Here is a 27,763-nt window from a genome sequence, read left to right on the forward strand (position 1 = left end):
GCACACACACACACACACACACACACACACACACACACACACACACACACACACACACACTGAATCAAACCACCAGCAGCCAGGCTCTGGCCCATAGGTGGGTTTTTCGGCCTGCAGCTGGCTCCAACCCACTGTTGAGTGTGCTATGGGCTTGAATGGGAAGACTGGGATCACACAATCCTGTACCATCCACTTTACGGATGCGTCTTTGGGTGTGTTACTCTAATTTCCTCACAAACACTGCAAGTTTCTGTATCTTTCGGGCCTGGTTGATGCCGGGATATCATTATGACAGGAAGTGTACAGCCTTGTCATGTACTCCCAAACCTAAATAGACCTCCATAGCAGCATCGTCATCATCATCGTCATCCTCCTCCCTCTTCATCATCACTATAAAAACAATTCTAAAAGCCCCATATCATGTGGTCTTTCATGCCCTGCTGTCATGGTGACCCCAGTTTCGATACTTCCGCGCTTCGGGTGAGTCTTGTCAAGGTCTTTAGTGTTGGCGGATTCATAGGTGGCGGCAGGTCTCCACTCTGGGGGAGACGCTCACTCAGTCTGGCTCCGCGACAAAGCCATTATTGTCGTAAGTAATGGACTTAAAAGTTGGTGTTCTAGGTACGTTAAATCAGAACAGGCACAAACGAACACCACCAAAGTGACTCAGCAGCAATGCAAGGTCCTCTTTGGTGTGTGGCCTCCTGAAGACCTGACATCGATGGTTCCCGGCTGTGGACTGCCGGCAGTAGGACTGGAAGGGAAAAAAAAAGTGGCAGTATTTGCATTAGGCTATGTTGATAGGACACTTCCGCCATGTGTGTGTAAAGTACTCCAGCATCAGATACAGACCATTACGTTCCCTCCTGTCCTCAGGTAGAAAAAAACAACAACAAAAAAACAACAACACACACACACACACACACACACACACACACACACACACACACACACACACACACACACACACATCCCCCAAACTAAACTTCCTTGTTGTCTTACTCGGGTCAGAATTCAGTTTTTCCCAACTGGCCTTTCCAGCCTCGTAAATCTGCCGCTTCTTCTGAGTCTAGTACTGAACACGGGTGTCGAGGTCAGTCAGTGCGATGGTGTGGTCTCCTGGCACTGATGTGGAGACCCTGATGACTGTGGGGTTTGATGTGAAGGCAAGGTCAAGGATGTTACATTCTCTTGTTGGCTCGTTGTGTACCTGACTAAGATGAGCTGCACTCGTCACGTCTATGTGGGCTGCCTAACCGCATTGTTCTGGCGGTGTAGTGCCTGTGACCCACGTGATGTCCGGGCAGTTGAAGTCGCTGCAGGGTAGCATCTGTTTGTACCTGTTTCTGTCAGCTGCTTTGGGGCATGTAGTAGAAAGCCACCAGGAGCTCCTTCTTGTTCTTCAGTGGCAGCTTATCCCAGATGATTTCACAGTCACTGTTCAGATTCCGCAGACGAGATGATGTTCCTACCTACAAGGATAAAGACCCCTCCTCCAGTAGTGGTGGTACGCTGGTCCTTCCTGTAGGCAATATTGTTGTCTGGGAAAATTTCACCCGACTTGACGTCGTTTCTAAGCCATGATTCACAACTGCAGACATCTGGCTTCATGTATTTGACGAAGCTTCTAGTTCTGCTCCCTTCTCCACGCTCTGGCAGTTGGCTGTCGTTACACGGTATTTGTCTTCTTTGGCAGGTAAAACTGATGAGTTCTGGGTTCTTGCTGAGAACGCTCTGGTCTGGTTTCGTCCCTCGGGGCGGATGGTATCATGAGACGTCTGCCTCGGGCTGGCTGGTCCTGGGCTACTCGTCAGCAAAGGGATCAAAGTTGGAGAGAGAACTTCACTTGTGACGCTTTCAGCCGAGATGGGTTCATAGTAGCTTGGGGAGACCTCAAGGTTCCTAAAAGTGAAAGCTGTCAGAGTTCATATTGTCACACTTGCAGCAGAGCCATTGAACGTTATTGCGTTGGAGCAGGCTGTAGGCATTGGTATCCATTTCCAGACATGATCAATGATGCCAAATGCTACATTCATCACAGCAGACCCATTCAGTACTGGGTGCCCATGAGACACGGTGTTCAAAGAAGCAACATAGGTAGACTGTGTGGGCTCTGGGGTCAGGGTTTGGTTGCACATCTCCTGACAAGAGGAATGCCAGGACCAATAGAGAATGGGTACGTTCGGTGGTTCGGGAGAAGAAAGAGAAGGATCAGTCCTAAAGGGAAGTAGGTTGTAGCCATAAAAGGATAGAAGTGAGTCCTTTCGCCTGGGCCTCCACCTGGGATGGGTGGGGGTGTGGGTGGGGTGGGGAGGTTCCTTGACAGTCTGTGGATGGAGAGTAGGAACAGTAGTGTGAAGAGTTTCAGTTGGAGCTGCATGTTACTGCCCCAATACAGCGCGGGGTCGATGCGCTGCGTGGTACAGCCTACTCCATTCTGTGCATCCTTTGTAGTTAAAAACAAACAAACAAACGAATAAAAAAAATAAATAAAAAACAACAACAACAATACGCACCTAGATAGTTCAGCAAAGGTAAGGTAGCAGTCAGTTACTCGAGTTAGACAGCCAACTTTGTAGTTTTCGCTGGGACACAAGCATCCACACACTTTGTTGGAGTTCTTGTTGTATAATTAATTGGTACTGCTGTACACACAAATAGCTAGCTCTTAATTAATCTACAGGCACGTCACAGTTAACAACAAGCTAAGTTTACATTAAGTTGTTCCAGGCAGGGTTTAGTGTCCGTGGCTCCTGTTGAGTCAACCGGAAATGAAAATGACCCCTGGCAACTGTGGCGGCAACTCCAATGTTGATTTTACACACATGTATAAGGTCGCCGTCGGCCGTCTTAGTACACCACAACAAATCTGCAAAATGTACTTTGTTATTCTAAACACATATATAGTTCTGAAAGTGCTTCTGTCGCGGCATGGAGAGAGAGGCTGTCATCGTTTGTAAACACTGAACCGGAAGTGTGTTCGCCTCAGTGCGCTTGTTGGTGGAAATGTCACTGAAATGTCATTTCCAACCTTGCACAGGCTTGTCGCCGCAACACACTGTGCTGTGAAAGTCCAGAATGTAGTACTGCAACACCATAGGCTATATGGATCACAAGGTCCTCTATAATCATGGAAAACGGAAAACACCCCTCCAACAACAGTCCAGACTTCCACCAACTGTGCACATTCAATATTTTTCATCAGTATTATCAATTTATTCTTCTTCATTTTAATTAAGTTTAGATAATGTCGTGTGTGTGTGTGTGTGTGTGTGTGTGTGTGTGTGTGTGTGTGTGTGTGTGTGTGTGTGTGTGTTCTTTGATACTGCAATTTTAATACTATTGTCAGTTTTTAAGCCGTAGTTGAGTGTTGTATCTTAATCCCAGGCTGTGTCTAGTTTCTAGTATAGGACAAGGGGTTTTGATTTATTTATTCATTATTATTATTAGTAGTAGTAGCAGTAGCAGTAGTCTTGGTAATAGTAGTATCATTGTTGTTATTATCACTATTACTGTTGTTGTTATTCAGTATCATTATTATTATCATCATCATCATCATTATTGTTGTTATTATTACTATTATTGTTATTTTTGTTGTTATATATATATATTCATTGTTGTAACCTACTTGCTTATGTTTGAAGGTCGTTTTACATGTTTTTAGTAATATCTTATAACGAGTGTGAAATGGAGACTGATGGCGGGCGCATGGATATTTGATGCAGCTGAGATTGTGTGCGTATGCAAATCAGCTGAATGGCTTATGAATGTCTATATTTGTACTATATAGGATTTAACTGTGTGGTCCCTCTGTGACACCAAGCATATCCTTTTAAGGACAATGAATTATCTTGTGATCTTACTCTGTGTGTGTGTGTGTGTGTGTGTGTGTGTGTGTGTGTGTGTGTGTGTGTGTGTGTGTGTGTGTGTGTGTGTGTGTGTGTGTTTGTGCGTGTGTTAGTTTTGACATCACTGTTTTTGTTTGCTTGTTGATGCATGTATGTAATGTTTCAACGATCGGATGGGTACATGAAATAAACTATTTTCCTTTGCCTTGGGATAAAATTAAGTCGTTTCTCAACAAACGTATGAATGAACATGAAAACAAATCACCGTAACTCGACTGACTTCCGACGATCCTATTTGTCCTCAATTATCTTGTAAAAGCACTGTCATAATCATCCGACCGGCACATACTAAGCAATGAATGCATTTTTTCTACGTCTTACACACGATCGGTGTGATGCACATCTTTTTTTGATATCTTACTCATGATCGGTGTTGGAGCATATTATAAAAGCCAGCTGTTCGAAAGAAAACTGCAAAATAAGTTTGCGCACTAAGCTCAACGCCAGGAAGCCCCTGTCACATGACTTGACTTCGTCGAGACTCTCCCTCAGTCCTCCATTTTGTATTTGTGTGAGAAGTGGCAGCCGATTGTCAAGACCAGTGATTCACCATCGACCATGTCTTCTGGAGTGAAACTAGGCGAGAAATGCTTCGAGATATTCAACAAAGTGAAAATGAATTCGAAAGGTCATAAACGGAGATTCGTTGTGTATAAGATTACTGATGATCTCACAGAAATCATCGAGGACGAATGCATAAAGTGCGAAGTAGGTTTTCCAAGTTCTCGAGTTCTTGTTGCTATTTTGCGTAATACACTCGGGGTACTTGATGTAAAATTCATGTATTCGGTGTTGAGGTTGTATTAGTATAGAATTACTTACAATTTACATGTGTTATTGTTATATATTAAATTTTGAAGTTAAAACAACTAGACAAAGTGTTTGGTGGTAGCCGATATTTTTCCCTCGAGAGGAGATGCTGAGAAGCTTTTGGTGAAATGCAGTTTTAGATAAAACCTTTAAATCAGTCAGTAGATAAGCAATAGTTTTACAGAATGCCAAAACCCAAACAACTGAATTATGGGTCAGGGTGTGAAATTTGGGGATAATGAAAACTTAATTTTCAATGACAATATTTTAAGGTGTTTTTTTTCTTCCAAAGCTCTGGCGAAACGAGAAGCCAAGTCTACTTATCGTTTTTGAGTGCAAAAGGTTCGTTTGTGGCCAATCACCATTGTCAGTGTCAGACGTTTACACAACTAAGGTCTGATTCGATTTGCTTGGTTTCTTAAGATTAAAGAAAAACCAAAGGAAATTTGTGCATTTGACTAAGTGGAAGAGGGAATTTGTTCATTTATTGTACATGCCACCATATACGAAATTCTTTAATAAACGATTTTATTATTAACTTGAAGAATGAACTTGATATCTGTAGTGATCCTAGTATGCTTGTTTTATGAATTCAAAACTAAGTTTACAGCAGAGAATGTAGCTTACCTTATCTAAGTTCTTATGTTCATCCAGAGTAAAGTTCATTGCAGTATCACAGGCAACATTTACATAGGTCACTATCATAACATGTTACATGATGATAAGATTGTGCATTAAAATGGAGTTTATTGAATTGAGATGAATCAGATCATATGGAATGTGTCCAAATAATAATTCACCAGACCTGTTTCCCCATTTCTTTCAAGTTCAAGCTAGGCCATGTTGTTAATTTTTGTAGACTGTTTCAAGAAATGAAAATTCAGCTTAAATTTAAAATCAATGAGGATGGCAATTGTCTGTTACAAAGATTACAAAATATAAGTCCAGAATTGTCAGTTTAGTGTTCATTTACTATAGGGAATGAGACCCCAGCTACAGTAAGTTTTCTTGTTTCACTTCTCACATCTCTGTACATTTAACCAGGCAGGGATGGGGGTAGGGGTGTGGGATGGGGGTTGTGGTAGGGGTATGATTTAGTCACAATGACAGAAACTCCTTTTTTGTTGTTGTTGCCCATTGACTCCAGCTACAGTAAGGTTTTTTGCTAAAGTTTCTGACATCCCTGTATATTTAACCACACAGGGAGTATAATTCAGTCACAATATCAGAAACTCTTGTTTACCCATGTTGTTAATAATCATGATTCAGGAAGTCACTAAAAGTAATTTAATTTTTCTCTGTTTCGAAAGGACAACCATCCACAGTTCTGGGAATTGATCCAAAGGTTGCCAGACAAGGACGCCCGCTACATTGTATATGATTACCCATTCAAGGCCAAATCTGGAGCAGATACTTCCAAACTTATTCAGCTGATGTGGTGAGTCAAAGTTTGTGATGTTACCTCTGCTTGTTAGACGAGGGGATTGTGTTATCTGTCCTTATAGTGCTATATAGTTGAAGTTCAAGGGAGTTCTCCAGGATCACATTCTTGGTTTTGTGGATTTTACTTTTTGAAATATTTTCCACCCCAGTGCAGCAGGACTATTAAATTTTATCAGTTACTGTAATTTTTGGCATAAGGTACAACTTTTTTTTTTTTTTTTTTTACTGAAATTTGACCTGTCGCTGAATCTGTGTCTGAAAACTAAATTATGACCACCACATGACCACCTGACACATCAAACTGAACATATGACAACATTGTTGATCACTGTAAATGTTCACAATTGGGCTGAACAGCAACATTGTTCGTGTTGAAAAAAAAAAGAAGAAGAAGAAAAAGTGCTGTCCCCTTGCCAGTGAATTTTGAGGATCTGGGGGTACTAAATCACACAAAAAAATTCTAGCACAAATGCTATGGGTAATACAGAAACTAAATGTTTTTGTGAAGGAAAATGAGTGTAGATTCTGCTTCTGGGCTCTTTTACCTAATTAGGTTGATTGTAGATAGCTGTTCAGGCATGTAAAGTCAAGCAGAGCTTTCAGAATTGTGTAAATCTGCTTACTGTGACTATTTGCTTTACTAGATGCAGTTTTCAATGCATTTTTTTTTTTTTTTGCACATGATGCAAACCCCTTTTCCACGTGCGTATCACGTGGTCAGTTAGCAAATTATTATTTAGTAGAAAGGGGTCTTCTACCTGATGAACGTTCATTTAAATAGTATTTTTTATAATCCAGACACATAAAACTGTTTAGAGTCTGTTGATGTGAATTGAACCAAACTCCAATGAAGGAAAAATCAGAACATACGCAGGATGTCAGTGGACGTCTTACAGGCACTATGGCAATACTTTTTGCAGGATGTCAGCTGACGTCTTATAGACACTCTGCTGGTTAAGGCCATGAAAAGTGACAGTGTCCGAGTTGAGGATAGTGTGAAAGTTGAGAAATAAGAAGTGAACTGACCATTTTTCTAAAGCATAATGCTCAGCAATATGGCGTACGGGACTGAAAAACAGGGCTAGCAGACTGGATTCTAATTTGAACAAGTTAATGAACTGGTGCTATACAACAGTATACATTTGACTGAAGGCTGTGAAATTCAGGGGGGGATGGGGGGAGAAAAATGAAAGCAGGTAACAGAGCATGACCTCACTGTCTAGTCAGTCTACCCTGCACGGGAAGGCCTGTGTATGCGGGTCCAACACCCAGGTTGGACTGGACCTCCCCTCCAACCGAGTCTGGTTTCTCCGTTCCTGGAGGTCTAGGTGCCACTGACCCTTTGGGATGGTTTGAGCGGATGGCACCCCCATTCTGCATGTACTAGGGTGTGCCCATGCTGCATACTGACTTGCCCTGAGGATCGGGGCAGCATCCCAGGAGTTCTGCGAGACTGTTGTGGCTGCCTCACAAGGGGCTTCTCGCTCAGCTCGGAAGTTGAGTATTTTCCTGTTGGGATTGCAATTTCTTTATCTCTGTCTTTGTATCGGAGGAAGATTCCAGCTCCACCATCCCTTGTTGCTTCTGCGGCGGAGCTATCTGTAAAGACATGGGTCCAGTCTTCCTGGGGGTACTGGTTGCAGATGTATTCCATGGCCAGGGCCTTCCTTTGAGTGTCTGACTGTGTTCCTCTCTTCTCCACTCCAGGAATGCTGGTGACAACTGTTGGGAACACCTGCCTCTTCCAAGATGTGTGGGTGACATTTGCTGGGATAGGCTTTGCTTCGTGTTCCATCAAGACTGGGGTTTGTCTTTCAAGGCGTCTTGACTGGTGGATGAAGCTGCCTCTTTTCAGCCGGCTCTTGGTGGGTCTGCTCATTCTGTTGTTCATTGGATGGTTTTCAAGGCGTTTGAATTTTCCTGCCTGGATGAGGATCTTTGTGTGTGTGGCATCAGAGGCAATGACAAAGTGGACATTCTGGCAAAAGACAGTGCACAGAAGGAGCAGGCCAACAAACTGGTGTCATACAATGAAATCTAGACAATCATCAAGGCACAGCAAGGAATAAAGACATACCATTCGCTGGAACGACGGGAACAGGTCAAGATCTTCCGACTGAGGACTGGACACAACCGCCCGCTCCACCACATGCACACAAAATTTGGCATTGGACAGAGTGGAGAGTGCCCTTGTGGTGAGGGACCAGTGACAACCGACCACATCCTTCAAGACTGTAGGACGCATGCAGCATCCAGGAGGAAGTACTGGCCAACACCGACAGCAGTGGAAGCCAAACTGTACGGCACCCTGGAGGAGCTGTGACGGACAGCAGCCTTCATCGAGGACACCAGGTTGCTCATCTAATGGGAGGCGAACGAGAAAGGAGGTCATACAAATCTGTCTGGACTTGTGGTTCTCTCCAGACTACATCAGCATGTCTTCTCATCGCTTCTGCCTCATTGACCCTCACCCCTCTTCAGATGATGATCAGTGATGTTACCCTTATTGGACCATCCTCTTGCATCTGGGCTTGGGACCAGCAGTGGCTGAGTGTGTAGTGAAAGGAATTTTATTTTGAGAGTATTTTGGAAAATGTAGCCAATCTTGCCATTTGGGAAAAGCACATTTTTCAGATAACTGTAAAAAGCTAAATCTCCGGAACTATTTGAAATACTGCTTTGAAATTTTGCCGAGTTCTTTATCTCATTCATGTCTAAATGTGTGTACAGGTTGACTTGTACTGGGTTTCTTCAAACAAATTAGTCCTACCTTTTGAAATTTAAAAGATAAAGCCGTTGAGTTAGGTTTTTTTGCTTTGAAATAGTGAGCCTTGTGACGGGCATACTAACTCACACTAATCAGTTTGTTGTCTGCTTACGTTTGTGTAGCCCTGGGTATAAAACTTGATATGATTGACAAGTTGGAAACTGAGATGATTTTATGTTTCTGCAGGTGTCCAGAACACACGCCTGTCAAGCATAAAATGGTATATGCAGCCTCCAAAGAAGTCGTGAAGAAGATGATCAACGAAGAAGTACCGTATTTCCAGGTCGATTGTCTTGACGATATCTGTGAAGCTGACATTCTGTCAAAGGTAAGTAATTACTAATTGAATTAGTGCATTGGTTTGGGCCAGTGGTGTTTATGTCCCCAAATCAGAAAGTGTGCCTGTATTTTTGAAAGTTTCAGTTTTAGTTTCAGTAGCTCAAGGAGGCGTCACTGCGTTTGGACAAATCCATATACGCTACACCACATCTGCCAAGCAGATGCCTGACCAGCAGCGTAACCCAACACGCTTAGACCTTGAGAAAAAAAAAAGAAGAAAAAAAAGGTGAATAATAATAGATAAGCTTACATACATAAATAGATAATAAATTATACAACATGCCAGTGCTGTTTTTTGACAGCGAATAAAAAGTGGCAGGGGGAGCGTCCATCGCCTGTCTGCTAGCATGGAGGAGCTCTGCAGATCTGGCTGTCACACCCAAGGCAAGCCCAGCATGGTGGCCAACCTCTGTCTTGTGCCACAGTTTCCTTCAAACACATATCACTTCCACTATCAGCCCACAACCGATGTGGAATCATCAGATCAAACCACATGTGCAGCTCCTTGCATTGACGCTCAACCGCGCTCAAGTGAGACAACCCTATAGGGTACGTGTTTCCTCCCCTTTGATTTGAAGGGTTCTCTCAATAAAGTGGATTCAACACACTGACCTGATTTTCTTTGCGCTACATTTATCAGCACAGCTGTGGGCCACAGACCTCTCCCACAATACAGCTGCGGACCTCATTCTTCTTTGCCCCCACCAATATCCTTAGGCGACACAATACTCTACCTTCATCGAATTCTACTTAGGGACGTCTGTTGCTTTAGGGATGATGGCTCAAGAGGCGTTGCCTCTGTGGTGGTCACACAACAGGCCATCGCAGCGCACTGCAAAGACACACCTTGTGCCATTCTGCACTAGTGGGTCATGGTTAAGTATGTGTAATTAAAAGGAAATTTTCTACCTAAAAGTATGTTTATAACATACTTACCGTGACCCACATTTAAGACCCTCCCGTTCTCCCCGCTTTCTGTTCTCCCTGCACACTGCGCTGGTTGCGTTGATTTGCTGTAAAGAGAAGGCGCTAGTTAGGGGGGCAAAGGGGAGGTAACCTACTTCCGGGACGTTATTGGCTGTAGCTACTTTCGTTTTCTCCGCATAGGTGGATAGTAGTTTGCACAGGACAGGAATGTCAGACCCCTGCTGGAGTCTGCAGTAGTGGGTCACGGTAAGTATGTTACTTCAACGTAATTTTAGGTAGAAAATTTCCTTTTAACTTCCACCATAAACACTGTATACATTCACACTTTATTGCTGCTACTAACAGAATTTGTGTTAGACCTCTGTGTGTGTATACACAAAAAGTAAAAACATTATTATCCAGAGATATGCAGGGTTCCCACAGGTTGGGAAAAACGGACGGTCTTTTTCCCAGTTTTGAAAGTTTGGGAAAAATAGCATTTGGTATCTGTGGGTTGGGAAGGTTTGGGAAAATTGAACAAGCATCTTAAAAAACTTGAACAAGCATCTTCAAAACCAAGGAGATAGAAAACCAAACAACTAAGGCAGCTAGCCTTCAGCTAGCCTACTGTTGTACTAAACATTATCGCTAGGAGACCTAGGCCCTAACACCTTGTCTGCAAGGCTGGAAGTTGAATGGAATTCCTTCTTCCCTCCTTTCCTTATCAGTGCAAGTGTACCACAGCTGGCCCACATGTGATGCTATGTTCTGGAATTCCTTCTTCAGTCCTTTCCTTATCAGTGCAAGTGCACCACAACTGTTCCACATATGATGCTATGCTCTGGCATGCATTGACTATGATAGGCCCTTACAGTGTCAAGGCCAGTGGAACTGCTGCCAATGAAACCAGCCTGTTTTCCCTTCTCCTCTCTGGAACCATCTAGCCAGTCCTACAAGGATGTCACTACTGCCATGAATGACACTGTACGAAAAACCAAGCTGCAGTTCTTCATCTGCATTCCTGGGAGGTACAGCCTTTCCTGAAGCTGCTGCATCAGACAGATTGGCCAGTGATGCCATTCTTTGCCTTCAACCTTGCCTGCCTGATGAAAGACTTGATGGCCAGGTTTGTCAAGCCTGAGGTACTTGTTGGCTGCAAGACTGTGCTCTCCCTATCAAGCATGGAGTCTGCGGACAAGAAAAATCAGCTAGACACACCCAAAGTTGATGTCAGCTTTGCTGCTTCCTACACTCTTCGAGTGAAAACTGGTGCTTCAGACAGGGATTGCCATTCCTTCTGCAAAGACACACTCGTCCACACACACACCTTCATGCAAACCCCCAAACACTGTTATACAATATTACTACACAAGCATACTGTATTCACTAACAGTTTTGGTGCCTTATAGTTTCAGTAATCATGTGACCAGCCTATTAATTATACAGTGACTCCTGAATCATGGTCAAAGCTGCAATCTGGACTGAAAAACTGAATAATATAGTAACATTCCTGCTCTCATGAAGACATGCATTCATTTTACCAATTGCCATAAGAGTGGATTTGTTTTCTCTGTTTCAGGTGAACAAATAAGTGCACAATGATTGGGAGATGGAAAGGAGCAGAAGGTGAGAGCGAGCAAAGAGAGGGGGGAGCTGGAGTCAGTGGCAGCGTACACACCTGATACTAGGGATGGACAGACTGGAGAGTTTTGGTGCAGACAGGCTGGCTGGCTTGTCAGTGTCTGCTGTGTTCATGTTCTGGCTCTTTTCTTGGCATTACCAGCCCCTTTCCATTGGCCACGTTGCCCACCATTGTGTATTTATCATCACACCAGGACTTTGTGTAGTACATCTCTCTTTATGGCTTCCCCCCCCCACCACCATCACTATGGGGTTTGGGTCACAGTTGGCTCTGTGGTTAAAGGGATGCATGATTTCAGTTGAGTATTATGATTTTCAAAAGACACATGGCAGGAAACAAGTGGATACTTAAAAGAACATGAATGTTTAGAAAATAAGGGGCTTGGGGGGTCGCTCATCACTTAAGTAAGATGATGTTGATTAAAATCATGTCAACCATCTGCAGGGGTACAACTGCAAGTGTATCTAGTCTGGAAGTCCGGCTTTCAAAAATCTGTCTGGGACTGTTGCTGATTAGGTAATTCTGAGTGCTTTCTGATTGTCAAATCCATTTGTGTTCAATTACAGTTTTAAAGCGGCATGCCAAAACAATGTATGTGAAAAAAGGGGAGGAATGTTTTAGCGATTCCCCACAGACCACCTTATCTGTCAGTTCAGCATGTAGAATGTGTAACAGCATGTGTTCAAGAAACAACGGCAAAAAACTCTGTGTACTCTCATTTCCCCCAGCTTGAGTTTTGTTGTTTGAAGCCCTGTCCAGAATGGGAACATGGACAAAATCAACTTGATATACATGCACCCTACATTTGTACCTGTAATTTTCATTTTTAACAGGAAACGTAAGTCTGGTCATTGCTCAGGGAGAACCTGTCTGGTCAAGAAACATCTTTCATTCTCCTGGAGGATTTAGAAGGGGGTGTATGGGAGCTTTATTTCTTATCTTGAAATTATGAGGTCAAGTGGGGGAGGAAAGGTGGGTAGGTTTGTCTGTCTTTATTTTTTTTCCCTTCTAAATATTGAATATTGTTTAGCACCAATATGAATATTTTATGTTTTTTGATGGTGGTTTTTTTGTTGTTTTTTTTTTTTTGTTTTTTTGTTTTTTTCTCTTCTTTTTCACTGAAAGTTGAAAACGGTTCAAAATGATTTGTTGAAATAAACATTTGTGAACAATTGCCATTTTCTGCATGGAGAAGTTATTTTCTGCTGAACAAGTGCTGGTGAAATAGTGAAGTTCTTTCATCAAAAAAGGTTCAGGATAGTCTAAATTATCCCCCCCAAAAAATGTGTGGCAGTTTTATAAAAATGCACTGATGTGGGAAAATGAGAATCCACTGTGAATGTGTGTGAATGCGGATGCAGACAAGTGCTATGTCATTTACCATCTTTGCTTATCTTTGAGACCCAGAACTGCAGCCAAATTGAGAAACAAATGGTTTCTGTGCTTTTTCTTTGCTTGTTCAGTTGTTCAGCTTTCATTATTTTTAAAAACCCTCCAAAACAGAGTGAATGTTGCTGGCAGTTGATTTATGATTAACTGTTTCACACTCTTTATATCTACACAAACCAGATATAGATAGGCAAAGATATATTCATCTCTCACACTTGCTCAAGGTGGAATCATTTGTCTCTTTCCCTCTCTCCAGACTTAGAAAATTAGGTAAGTTGCCTAAAGTGAACAGTATGATGGTCTTAAGATTGGTATAATAGACAACATAATGAAGATTTGCTTCCCCCCATCTCCCCCTTTGTAGAAAAGCTCAATCCACTGTAGTGTTAAAGCACTGAAACCTGTGGCCTGTCCACATCCATGTTACATATATAAGTAAGGTATAGAATCGTTCCACACGCCTTGTCTTCTTTGCCAGCCTAATGCTTTGACTCGGTCTTCTAACTTTTTTTTTTTTAAGTGTTTCGACTACCAAACATAAAAAGCAGACTAGCTGTAGGTGTTTTTTGTGTTTTGGGTGCAGAGGAGATTCAGTACTTAATGGTGTTTGATTTTCGTTTGCAGAAATTATTTGAATATCAGATTTCAATAATTTCTTCTGTTAATTTAAGTATGTTATAATTTCTTCTTCTGTTAAGTATCTTTTCATATACATAACTTATCATAACAGCCCGTGTGGTTGGCCCTTCAGAATGATAAAATGCCGTAGTTATGTTTTTACACCACCGCTGTAAGTAATGATACCTTGAAGCAAGTTCATCTATTTAACTTTTCTGGATGTGAACTGGAATCATGAGTTAAAACATGACTTCAAAATTGTGTTTTGACCCAATGAAACCACAGGTGCTTGATGCATGTAGCCTTCACACTGGAAGAGGCATTTCAGAATGCTATGATGTTTTGGTCATGCAAACTTCTCGGTTGTTCCCACTCTAGTCATCAGTGCATGATATATATTTGTGATTCTGGTCTGGAAGATCCATGAACTGTGTTTAAACTTGTCCTTTATGTTCCATACAAAACCTTATGACAAAAAAGAAAAAGTTTAGTTTTAAACTTTGTTAGGTCATCTGTGCCTCTGGCTCTTGGCCTGTGTGTTTCTTATGAGTACCCAAAAGTAAGTGCATGTGTCTGTGGTGATGTACAATTGGCTTGTAGTTAGCAATTGTGGAAGAGAAATCTTGACAAAGGAGAGTGGCAAATAGTATTAACTTTTGCCTTAGTGAAGATACAGTTCATGCATGAAAGTCTTTAAGCTGAAACATATTGCATTGAATTTTTTTTTTTTTTAATCTGAAAATTAACATTTTGTCAGAGCAGCTAATCAAAAAAAAAAAAACCAAAAAAAAAACCTGTTGCTTCAACAGTGTTAAAAATACAGGAGTGATCTATTCTTCAAGCATCAAGTGATCTTTTCTTACAGTATGAGTATTACAGTAAATTGAATATAAAGACAAAGTTCAAAGTGACGTAATAATTCGTATCATGATAAGAATGATCAAAATGATTAAATAACTTGAATGTTCAGAACCTTATGCTATAGGGGAAAAAAGGCTTGCTTGCTCACCAGTTATTCAGGTTGTAGCACTGTCCCTATTTGTATCAGTTGTCTTTTACTTGTTCCATTGTGTTCATTAAGTTTGTGTTTGTTGTACTTGTGCTGATCTGGCATATTTCAGTTATGTCTCACACCCTTTGCCTCCATTTTTATGGGCAGAATGAGTAGAGGGATTCAGTTTGGGAAGACATTCAGTGTAGATGACAACAAAATTATATTCGGTAAAAGTATTCAGGTGACCATGACCAGAAATTGAGCGGCTTTAAAACTGTTGGTTGTATGGTGGTTCCAAATGTTCATATGCCCAAAATAAGAGCTACCCATCTTCTCACCTTATGCCACCATATCCTTGCATGAATGAATATATGGGAAGATTTTGTGTGTGCTTGAATCCATTCAAGTGTAGATTTATTGGCCTTTTTTCAGATGTGAAAAAATACTGATTTGAAAACAAAAATGACACATTTATCGATTTGGGCAGAAATGGAACTAAATTCAAGATACTTAGCTGAGATGGCAGTCTTTATGGTGTTAATTGTTACAAGGTAAGTTCAGTCTGGTTATTCACTGATTTGTTGCCATCATCCACAGAGTGCAGCTTTGATGCAGGAACACTCACCAGAAAAAGAGTTGGCCAAACATTGGACTATGTCAACATTTAGTTCGTTACACTAATTGAAGAACTGCCCCAATCAGAACAAGTTTAAGTATGGTTATTTACACTGATAAGTTTGAAGGTATTTGCAGTTCATGCTTGTAGGAGACAGGTGTGATGTAAGTACTCAGTAGAATTTTTTTTTTCCTAACGAAGCAATTCCATTTGGAGGTGCTTGGGTTTAGAAAAAAAAAAAAATGAATCTGCAAAGCCAGAATGATAATGTATGTAGGATGACATCTGTTCTTTCTGTTTAGGTGCAGTAATGTTGAAAGTATCAGTTCTCTTCACCAAACTGTATTGACTACATTCACATCCACATATCTTACATGTCATAATATCCCATTCACCCTCGTGCTTCTGTTTTTGGCTTCTAGGTACAATCACTGATTTTCACCACAAAATATATATCTGTAAGACGTGATTGATTTTGTTTAAAACAGCATATTGATTTTTTTATATAGATCAACTTTAAAAAAAAAAATTTTTTTTTCCAATGACAAATTTGAATCTAGAGGCTTAGAATTGATGCTTGCACATTGTAAGGTTTGAGTCTTTTTCATGAAAGAAATATACTAAATAATGTATTGAGGCAAAGAGAGACGTGAATAAACTTAGCACATTCTGTTAATTTTTGTGTACATGTACCTTTGCCAGGAAGGAATGGGTGAATGAGTCTAACAATATTCATTCTTCTGTTTGAGATCTGCCATCGACTTTCTGAGGCTAGGTGGTAAGCGACAAACTATGACCGGGTTTGAATCCCATCAACAGCAAATATTAAAATTTATTGACCCATGACCATCTCCTATCAAATGTGAGTGTGCAGTGAGCTTAAATGGGAACCAGGACTGCACAATCAAATGCTGCTCATTTTTCCTGATATGTCCTCGGGACTGTTGATCAAATTTCCTGACTCAACATCACAGGCATCATATCTGCAGGTAGACCTGTTTGACAGTGGAGTGTGCTAATGAAGTACAGTACCCAGCCCTGTCGTACAATGACATGAAACAAGTCTGGAATCTAAATGGATTTCTGTTGCAGCAGTGCCGACATGCTCATCTGTGGAGAAAAATGCTCAAGCTGTTCTAAAATCTGGTGCCTTATATATTCTCTGCGCATTGTGTCCTTGGCTTCAATCCCCATCCCACCCACTTGTGCCTAGTAAGGCATGCGACTTATTATGCAGGCTGCAAATGGTGTACCAATTGTCTCCTTGAATACACACATTTCATACACGCTTGCTCCATTAACAGCTTAAAAAAAGCCTTTGAAAAACAATTGTTTCAGCCAAAAAGGTACCATTCAACTATATATAAACGACAGCAGTGGTTTTTCATTAGAATAACTAAAAGATGTGCACTTGTAAGAGGGCACTTTGGTTATGTGGTGCTTTTTACATTGGCTGCCTGCACCACTGTTTGCCAGACATCATTTTGGCATGTTGTCGCGTAAACTGCAAGTCCCCAAGTGGTACTTGACTTTGTAAATCTAGTAAAGAGAAGGAGACCGGAGCAAAACACAGTTGTCCCTGCTCAAGTCGCTCCCAGCCAATAGTTTTCTTTAACTCTAAATTTTGAATTTACCTGTATTTAAAAAGTGCATTCCTCATACATATCGACCAAGTTTTTGTGCCCCAGTAAATTTGTCCCTCCGATAAGTCGACAGATGTTGCTTTCAGGGTTGAAATTATGAATGTTGTGAAAAATTGCCATGTCAAAGCTGGTGTTGGAGAGGGAAAAAAAATTGCTGGTTATTTTTAACTGGAATGCATGCAAGTCAAACTTTACGAATTTTGCCATTCAAAACAGCAGTTCACACAGGTACACACACAATGTGCATATGAGCATTGACAAGCTTTTCTGCTTGCATTCAAGGTCTGACCAGCACGTTGGGATAGGCTTCTGTCAGGCATCTGCCTAGCAGATGTGTAGCATATATGGATTTGTCCGAACGCAGTGGCACCTCCCTGACAAACTGAACTGAACTCAAAACGTCAACTCGACACTTCTGAAAAATAAGCGCACACAAGTATTCACAGCAACATGGACAATGTCCAACCCATTACGTCAGCTCAGTGCCACACATGGGGTGGATACTTGCTGCTCCCTCACACTGAGGGCATGAATCATTAGACATCCAAAAGGCAAGGCAAGAGTTGTTTCCTTCAAACAATTCCAACCGAACAAACTTGACCTTAAAAGGTGTAGGCGCCAATAGGTTGATAAAACTCCCAACAATCTTCTGTTTCTGTTTAATTTTCTGATGGACCTAAAAGTACCAGTTAATGACAAGTCCCCTTGTTTGCTTACATGAAGAAGGAAAAAAAAGCACTCGGTATTAGAGTACATTATTTATGTGACAACCTGGACTTGATTTTGCCACATGCTCCCCACACTTGCATTATTTATGTGACAACCTGGACTTGATTTTGCCACATGCTCCCCACACTTGCATTATTTATGTGACAACCTTGACTTGATTTTGCCACATGCTCCCCACACTTGCATTATTTATGTGACAACCTGGACTTGATTTTGCCACATGCTCCCCACACGTGCATTATTTATGTGACAACCTGGACTTGATTTTGCCACATGCTCCCCACACTTGCATTATTTATGTGACAACCTGGACTTGATTTTGCCACATGCTCCCCACACGTGCATTATTTATGTGACAACCTGGACTTGATTTTGCCACATGCTCCCCACACGTGCATTATTTATGTGACAACCTGGACTTTAGATTTTGCCACATGCTCCCCACACTTGCATTATTTATGTGACAACCTGGACTTGATTTTGCCACATGCTCCCCACACTTGTGTCCATTCTCACCTCACCACCGATCCAGCCTGATCCCCATTTCTTTGTTTACATCTCTATCTTGATGAGCAAATAAATTTTTATTAAATAAAAAAGTGTGAAACACACAAGGAGTAACCTATAATACAGTATTAATTTACCTCTCTTCATCTGCAACTGCTGTTCAGACAATGAAATGCATGCACAAACTTTTTCCGGAAATCTCTACCACAAAATATCAGACATTGTTCCACTATAACATTTTTCAAATGTAGTCTTTAAACATACTTGTTCAAACAATATTTATTAGGGAAAAAAGGTCCCATATTCTGTGGTCTTGCATGCCCTGCTCATGCTGATCTCCACATCCATGATTCGTCCTCAGTGTTGACAGATTCATGGAGGATTGTTGTTGGAGGATGCTCACTCAGTCTGGCTCTGCAACTGAGCCATTGTCATCAGTGGGGCCTTAAAAGGTGGTGGTCTAAGTATATTAAATCAGAACAGGCACTACTGAACACCACCAAGGTGTCTCAGCAGCAGTGCAGGGTCTTCTCTTGTGTGTAGCCCCTGGCGACCTAACATGGTTCCCTGTGGACTGCAGATGCTGGGACTGCAATGGACGAACTTGGGTGTGGCTGTGTATGGGGGACCGTGAATGAACAGTGTGGGAGTAATGACACTGAAACAGTGCAGATGATGAGGCAGCAGAAAAACAAAAAAACGAACTTTCCCTACCCTTCACCAAGACTGTCATAATGTATGGGTGTTTGTCAGTGTGTGTGTGTGTGTGTGAAGGGTTGAATAATGTGGTAGTTTTGTGCGAATTGTTATGTTTTCTGTTGTTGTTTTTTAAATATTACTTTTAAAGTCTTTGTGCATGGGCATATATCAGTGTGTGCGAGGGGAATAAGGGGAATAAGATAGAAGAGATGTGTGTCATATTCCTGTACCATGTTCAGACCACTTTCATTCAACGCATTCAGTAAGCGCTATATAAATTCACATTATTATTTATTATTATACTCAAAACGACTACATGCTGTTGAAAGGCAATCGATCAGGTCATTGTTGGTCAGTCTGCCAAAAATCACAATGGATGAAGTCCAAGAAACACATCGGTCAAAACATCCATTCCTCTCTGCAAACATCAACCATCTGATTTTATATGAATCAAGTTACTGCAGTTACATTAAAATCACACAAAACATCCTCAAATAATATTTCATTCTCTTTGAATCTCTTTGTGGGGGTGTGTCTCCCCATGAAATTTGATTTGTCAGAAAAATTACATTTCTGCTGCATGAAACAAAAAATTGGGGGGGGTAGGTGCGGAACGAAACTCCTCTTCAAAATCTATTCAAACAATATTGAAAACTGAACATCCCAGGCTGTCTTCATGTGTTTTCATGCACGCCACATGCGTGCATGTGTGTGTGTGTGTGAAGTGCTGCTTTGTAATGCTGTATAAAAGTATCATTTAAAGCAAGTTTATATATCTAATACTTTTCTTCACATTCAGCTGTACCTTATGCCACATGTATTGTTAAACACGTTTAAAGCTGGAGAATAAGTGCACGCACATTATTATCATTTTTATCAAGGACACAGAAATAAGCACTTTTGAGAATATTTTATTTTCTGCAAGGAATGGACCCAGAACTGATCGGGTTAACAGTGGATATGAATCCGCTACCCGACGGGCGCAATAGCCGAATGGTTAAAGCGTTGGACTTTCAATCTGAGGGTCCGGGGTTCGAATCTCGGTGACGGCGCCTGGTGGGTAAAGGGTGGAGATTTTTACGATCTCCCAGGTCAATATATGTGCAGACCAGCTAGTGCCTGAACCCCCTTCGTGTGTATATGCAAGCAAAAGATCAAATATGCATGTTAAAGATACTGTAATCCATGTCAGCGTTCGGTGGGTTATGGAAACAAGTACATACCCAGCATGCACACCCCCGAAAGCGGAGTATGGCTGCCTACATGGCGGGGTAAAAACAGTCATACACGTAAAAGCCCACTCATGTAATACGAGTGAACGTGGGAGCTGCAGCCCACAAACAAAGAAGAAGAATCCGCTACCCCAGGGTCCAGTGCTGGGCGTAGGAAGGCTGGACCAAAACCCTCTCCTTCCGTTGTTTTAACTCACTCAGTACGGCCAGTCCTCTCTTCTCCTCTACACAGACCCCTCGGATGTCCAGTGGGTGTCTGAATGACCCAACCTTTAGCTTCCATCATCAGAATTGTGGTATTCTTTTCAACATTCACGTCTTCAGTATAAGAGCCTTCCGCTTGCAATAGTTTGATGATGGTAATTGGGGTGAAACGCTGTTAACGTCGTCTCTTTCGCCGTTCGTATGGAAAGAGTTAACCTTCCACGACCCAGAGTCAGGAATCCAATCACACCTGGGTGGTGTGAGGAAAATCTTCATAAAGTGCCTCTCCTGAGGACACAACACCATGTTAAAAGTGGGGCCCTGAACCCTGGATGAGAAGTCCAAACGCTTAATTAACCCATTCAACCCTTAGAAGTTTACAGCCTCGCCAGGCTTCCCTACCATTCTGAAGTGGCAGGAGGGTGTGGAGGAGGGGGGTAGAGGAGGTGCAGGGTAATGCGTGTGGTGTGTGTGTGTGTGTGTTGGAGCTCATGTACGTTTATATGTATTTGACTGTGCTTTCATATCTGTGAAACTGCATGTTTGGTGCATATCTGTTATGCCACATGTGTGGGTGTATGTGTGAATGTGTGTCTTCATGTTTTACATTTATTTGCTTATTTATCATCATTGTTGTCTTATTTATTTATTATCATTATTATTTTATTATTATTATTATTACTACTACCTTTTTCTATATTATAATTATTATTTATTTATTTATGTAAGCTTATCTATTATTTATTCACCTTTTTTTTCTTAAAAAAAAAAAAAAATGTATCTATTTATTTTTACTTTTTTTTTCTCAAGGACTGACTAAGCACGTTGGGTTACGCTGCTGGTCAGGCATCTGCTTGGCAGATGTGGTGTAGCGTATATGGTTTTGTCCGAATGCAGTGACGCCTCCTTGAGCTACTGAAACTGAAACTGAAACTCTGATGTGGAAAAACTATAAAAAAAAAATATATATATATATATATATACTGAAATCAACCAGATTTTCTTTTGAATTGAACAAGTGTGGACAAAGCCAGAAATACTGTGCAAGTTAGTACCCTTTGCTTATGCATAATGCATATATGTAAGGGCGTGGAAACCATTCAGTGAAACAAATTCTGATGCCCTAGTGGTGCTCGGTGCAGGGTTGAATGAGTTAACTGATCTGTAAGCCCCTAGTGACAAAACACCAGCACCTGTAATTAAACATAGCCTCACATAGCACCAGTGTAATGTTACTAAACCTGAACAACATGACTGGGAATCTTGGCCTGGGGAGTCTGCAGTCTTGGTAGATTTCCATGTCATACTGATGTGAAAAAAATGCAGAAAATGTACATATTGTTTTTCCTCCAAATTACCTGTAGATACAATCAGACACATTATAGAAGTTAGTTCCCTTTACTTATGATTCATGCATAAAGTATGAGCATGAAAACTGTTCTGATGAGACTAATATTGACACCAGGGTAAATCTTGAGCGCAGGGCTGAATGAGTTAACATTCAACACTTGTAATTTCATGAAACTGTACGGTTTATACAAGTGGAGTGGTGGTCCAGTGGTAAGACATCCACCTTGAAAGCTAGAAATTCTGCAGGCACACAATCTAATCCCACCTCACCAAAATTAACTCCCCCTGCCACCAGAACTTGAGCAAAGTTCTGGAGACGCTAGTCATTTGGATGAGACGATAAATCAAGGCTCTGTGTGCGGCGTGCACTTAGTGCACATGTAAAGAATCCACTGCAGAAAAAGGGATGTCCCTGGCAAAAATTTGTGTAGAAAAAGGAGGAGTTTGTATTATACTCCATGTTTGGTGTTAAATATACTTACCATGTCAAACTGATGCAAACTAGGCCTATTGGTTTGCTCTGCTTGGCCAAATTTCGCGCGGCTAACAGTGAAAAGACGGGCCTAAAATTACGTGTAAGTAACATACTTACCGTGACCCACGAGTACAAGGAGGGAGGAGGCAGTCCAACTTAGGGGTGCCACTCCGGACACACATGCCCTTCATTCCTTCCAGGTTTGTAAGGCATCCCTTCTTCCCCCCCTTGCCTACAACAACCTTTGGTTTGCACCACTGTGGTTGTGATAACAACTCCACACAGGCCCTACATCCTAGCCAGCCCTCTCATGAAGGGTGTCTATCTTTGCCTTCTAAGTTTTAGCAGGCCCCAAAAACTGCCCACTGGGCAGAAGACAATCGGGTCCCACGCTTGGCATGGGGTACACTTCTGACTTGCTCCACCCTAAGTCCATCCTTTCCACTCCTCACTAGTAGCAGAAGACCTGGGTAATAATTGGTTTCCTCTATACTCCGGAGAAAAGGCACATTGATGAGGGCGGATGCGTCTCACAAAGCACTGTTTTGACAGTTAAACACATACACTTGCGGAGAGAGAGATTAAAAAAAAAAAAAAAAAAAAAAAAAAAACGGGGTAGGGGTCTAACACGTACAATGATGACATGTAGTTCCTGGGTAAAGCAGCCTGAATTCCACACAGAGAAATCTAATGTAAGAAAAAAAAAGTAATACAAAAATCATACAAAAACCCCCCAAAACAACAACCATGTGTTAGTGAAGTAGTCAAAGAAACACAAAAACTGTCCCAAATGGTTTGAATATTGCTTTCTAACATCAGCTGACATCATAACATTGTGGGGTTTTTTTTTCTCATTCTTGTGTATGTATGTGTGTGTGAATCAGAATCAGAATCAATTTTGATGTCAATTAAACCTGAACAAGGTTTATAAGACATGCATGCAAAGTTACATGAAACCACGCATGAAAAAGCAAAACAAAATAGATAAATATTGAACAAGAGACTGAATCACTCCTGCACACTATGGCGTTTTTGACAGCAGTTACTGACAAATTCCCCCAAACAGTCCCACAAGTTTGTCTTCCAGTTTTAGCTGACTGGGCTGAATAATATTTGGAAGGTAATTTTGAATTTTTTTGTATGAATTCTATTCTAATTTCTTTGTATAATTCACAGTCATCTAAGAAATGATATTCATCCTCTATTGTTTGACAATGCAAACATAGTCTCCTTTCTTTTGGGATGTTGAAATATTGGCCTTTTTCTATTGCTAAATAATGACAGGATATTCTTAATTTGCACAATGATTGTTTTTGATTATAATTAAGATATCCTTCAAGCAAATAAGGTTCGGTTCTGTATTCACAAGTAATTTTATTATAGAATAGTAGTTTAGATTTATTTCCAGATTTGTTTCTCTTCCGGAATAAAACATATCCATATTCTCGTTTATTCATTATAACGTGGCAAAGTCTATGAATATTGAATGTTGACTGATTATTCCAAACATGTCTTAAACCAAGATTCTGTAATATAATTTCAACAAAATTAATCCATGTTCGCTGTTTTGTTTCCTGTGTAAGCATGTCGTCATACACAATTTTGATATACAAATTTTCTCGTGCCTGTGTTATGTGAAACCAAAATTTTATAACTTGACAAATCACCTTTAAACTTAAGGGGTATTTACCTATTTCACCAAGTATTGCTAAATTTGTGGCTTTTTCATGGACTCCCAATATTTGTTTAAAAAAGTTTAAATGAACATGCTCATGAGGAAATTTGTTCATGAGACAATAGTTATATAGTTTGTCAAAGGTAAAAGTAGCATCTGCTTTTTCACAAGTGGGGAACCATATTTCTGCTCCATACATTAGTATTGGTGAAACGAGTGTGTGTGTGTGTGTGTCTTTTTGTGTGTCTGTGTGTGCATATGTGTGAGCTCATGCATGTGCATTAGTTTGAAATAAATAGACATCTGACTACAACAAAACAATGTGTTAATGTGCTTAAAGACTCGGGGGGGAAATGTTTTTATAAATGTGTAAAGATAAATCTGTACCATATGATTAATGTACGACATTGTTAAATGTCTGTGTTGTAATTTCTTTGCTTTCGCAAGACTAGATCCTGCTTTGCAAAGAAGGGAACCCAGGTGTACCAGAAGAGTAATCTGGCAAAATGTCTACATTTCATTCCATTGCCCATCTGCTTCTCACTGGTCCTCAAATAAAACAATACAATTCACTAAACTCAATAATAATAATAATAATCTGAAACATTATCATACCATTCACAGACCTTACTGGTAATAACAACAATGATACTAGTAATAGTAATAATAATTAATAATAATAATAATCTGAAACATCATCATACCATTCACAGACCTTACTGGTAATAATAACAATGATACTAGTAATAGTAATAATAATTAATAATAATAATAATCTGAAACATCATCATACCATTCACAGACCTTACTGGTAATAATAATAATGATACTAGTAATAGTAACAATAATAATAATAATAATCTAATACATTTCACAAGTTATTATGATACAGGTCATTGACCATTACAGCAATAATAATAATACCAACAAAATGATAATAATAACAATAATCATTGCTTTGAAAAACAGCATAAATCCTTTTTTCTTTATTTAAAAACAACAACAACAACAGCACAATAAACACATAAAAGAACCATTGCCCATCAGCCCCCACACACACATGAAACAGATCGACACTTTTGTCTGCCATCCGTTCTCAGCTCCAGACATCGGCAGAGTAACGGCCCTTGCTTTGCAGTTTCTTGATGTACTCCTCAGCCTTGACCTTGTCCATCTGACCTTTCTCCATGATGATGCGCTCCAGTGTCGCCAACACATCCCTCGCCATGTTGCGTGCGTCACTACACACACGCACACACACACACATCACAACAACATGTTTTGTTTCACCATGGCAGCCACACACCGTGACACATATATAACTACACACACACCCACACAAACACATTCACACATGCACTAACATACATGCTCACACACACACACACACACACACACATTCTCACATCCAGAAACCCATACCTGCCCCCCACATACCCCACTTCCCCCTTCAAGCCCCCTCCACCCCTCACCCAGCCACACGAAACAATGGGGGGGGGGGGGGGGGGGCAAGGGGGGGGCAAAAAAGGGGCAGACAAACTGACCCACAAGCAGACGTGGCCGTCGTTATGCAGCCCCCCACCCCACACCCCCTCCCCCAACTCCACCCCTCACTCACCAAGACACGAGAAACAAATGGAAGGGAAAAAAAACGGGGGCAGCCAAACTGATTCACAGACGCAGACACGTCCGTTTTTCTCCAGCACCCTCCTTCTCCTTCACCACCCCTCAGCAAGCTATTTAACAATCGAGGGACACAGTTAACTGACCCACAGATGCAGGTGTGTCCACTGCTCTCCAGCCCCCTCCCCCTCCCCGCCCCCTCCCCCCTGACCTCTCACACCCACCCCTAAGCAACCCCACCCCCTTCAACCCCTCACCAAGCCACAAGAAACAAACGGAAGTGGGGGAAAAAAACAAAAACAAGGGTGCAGACCAACTGACCCACAGATGTAGATGTGGCCGTTGTTCTCCAGCACGTTCCAGGTCTCGTCCTGGTTCTGTTCCAGCAGGTGCTGCACGTACACCTTGTGGTCCTGGTCGCGGGAGAAGGCCGTGTACAGCCTGGTCAGCGACCCGCTCTGGCACCACTCCTGCAGCTCGTCCTCGTAGATGAAGTCCTCCGCCCTCCTCCGGCACCCAAAGTACAGGATGGTGTCCCCTGTTGCCTTACCTGTCCGGCAGGTGTTAAAAGACCAATAAAAAAACAACAGTATACATTTGACTGAAGGCTGTGAAATTATAAAAAAAATAAAATTAAAAAAAAAAGAGTGGAAAAAAAAAGCTAAAAAAAAAGCAAAAAAAAAAAGCAACAGATAACAGAGCAGACAAACAGTGCAACAGAGCTGAATCAACAAACAGACGAAAACAAGTCAGATTCTGATCCATTTTTCTGAAGATGACGTCACTACTCGGAAAACAACATCCGCTGTTAGCAGAGATAAAATGAAGGGCATTCACTTCACAGCAGATGAGGCTTGTCGGATGTGTGTGCTTTATACTAATAACTTTTTTTTCCCCCCCCATTCAGGAGGTGTGCCTCATGTGCTGCAGTGCCTTGCTGGCTGAAGTTTACCGTATGTATGTTGCTCGTCATTGTCGTCTTCGTCTTCGTTCGTGGGCTTCAACTCCCACGTTCACTCGTATGTACACAAGTGAGCTTTTACTTGTATGACCGTTTTTACCCCACCATGTAGGCAGCCATACTCCGTTTTCGGGGGCTGTATGTTACTCAAAACCTAGCCTGTACAATAAGGCCCATGAACACGATACACTCACTCTCACTGAGAGACACACACACATGCATACACAGCCCATGAATGCAGAAGGGTAAAAGAAAAAAAAAGAAAAAAAAAGGAAACTGAATTACTGAATTATTCCTTTGGACTCACTGAGAAGCACAGGGCCAGTGAATGCAGTGATATACCTGGCGGTAACGTGTCCTCCTAGGAAGCAAGAAAATCTCGAGGGTGCAGGATCGAATCCCACGCTCCCCAGTATTTTCTCCCCATCTACCAGACCAGGAGTTGTGGTCTGGATGCTAGTCATTCAGATGAGATGATAAACGAAAGTCCCGTGTGCAACATGCCACTTACACTTGTAGCAGAACCCACAACAACAAAGGGACTGTTCCTGAAACATTTTTCGTAGAGAAATCCATTTTGATAGAAAAACAAATACACTTGCAGAAAAAAAATTACACACACACACACATATATATATATATATATATATATATACAGGTAGTTCACACTCTCTTTGTGTCCTGGGCACCGCTCCTTGCAGAAAAGCACCGAGGTAAATACCAAGACCGGTAAAATATAAAAATATCAACAACAGTGGGCTCTTCATGTCTTAAAACCTGTATTTTTGAAAAGCAGGGTACTGCCTGCAGAGCTGTTTGTTACAGCGAAAATTTGCTGCTTTTTAAGAATACAAGTTTCAGGAGATGAAGAGCCTACTGTTGTTAATATATATATATATATATATCTACCTGAAGATCTAGTCATCAGCCCCATCCACACGTAATATACGGCTTCTGTTCAAACGTGTTTGTGTGTGTGTGTATGTGTGTGTGTGTGTGTGTGCAGTGCGTGCATGTGTGAGTATGCACAGGTTTTTATATTGATACGCACTTGTATGTATCCTAATTTCTACTTCTACTGTATCTGTGTTTGTGTATGATTTTCGATTTATGTTCGTACCTTGTTATGTACGATCACCCCCAATATTCCTTGTGACCCCGGTACACTTGGAAATAAAGACGTATTCTAATATATGCTATTCTATTCTCTCTCTCTCTCTCTCTCTCTCTCTC

At 41.3% G+C, this 27,763-nt stretch overlaps 2 protein-coding genes across 2 annotated transcripts in view; one reads left to right on the forward strand and one right to left on the reverse strand.

Moving 5' to 3' along the window:
* Positions 1-4,379: 4,379 nt before the first annotated feature.
* On the forward strand, positions 4,380-16,108 carry LOC143274987 (uncharacterized). Its single transcript, XM_076579024.1, has 4 exons — positions 4,380-4,616; positions 6,029-6,156; positions 9,115-9,256; positions 11,753-16,108. Exons 1-4 carry the CDS (start codon positions 4,467-4,469, stop codon positions 11,762-11,764), a joined length of 432 nt encoding a protein of 143 aa, XP_076435139.1. The 5' UTR covers positions 4,380-4,466; the 3' UTR covers positions 11,765-16,108.
* The window catches only part of LOC143274984 (NADPH--cytochrome P450 reductase-like), an 82,240-nt gene continuing 67,004 nt past the window's right edge, over positions 12,528-27,763 (reverse strand). Inside the window, exons 14-15 of the mRNA XM_076579018.1 lie at positions 25,891-26,119; positions 12,528-25,187 (exon numbers count right to left, since the gene is read on the reverse strand). Of these exons, the coding sequence (XP_076435133.1) occupies positions 25,043-25,187; positions 25,891-26,119 (374 nt within the window). The 3' untranslated portion in view covers positions 12,528-25,042. The remainder of the gene's footprint in view (positions 25,188-25,890; positions 26,120-27,763) is intronic.

The sequence above is a fragment of the Babylonia areolata genome, chromosome 29, assembly GCF_041734735.1.
Source record: "Babylonia areolata isolate BAREFJ2019XMU chromosome 29, ASM4173473v1, whole genome shotgun sequence".
NCBI lineage: Eukaryota > Metazoa > Mollusca > Gastropoda > Neogastropoda > Buccinidae > Babylonia > Babylonia areolata.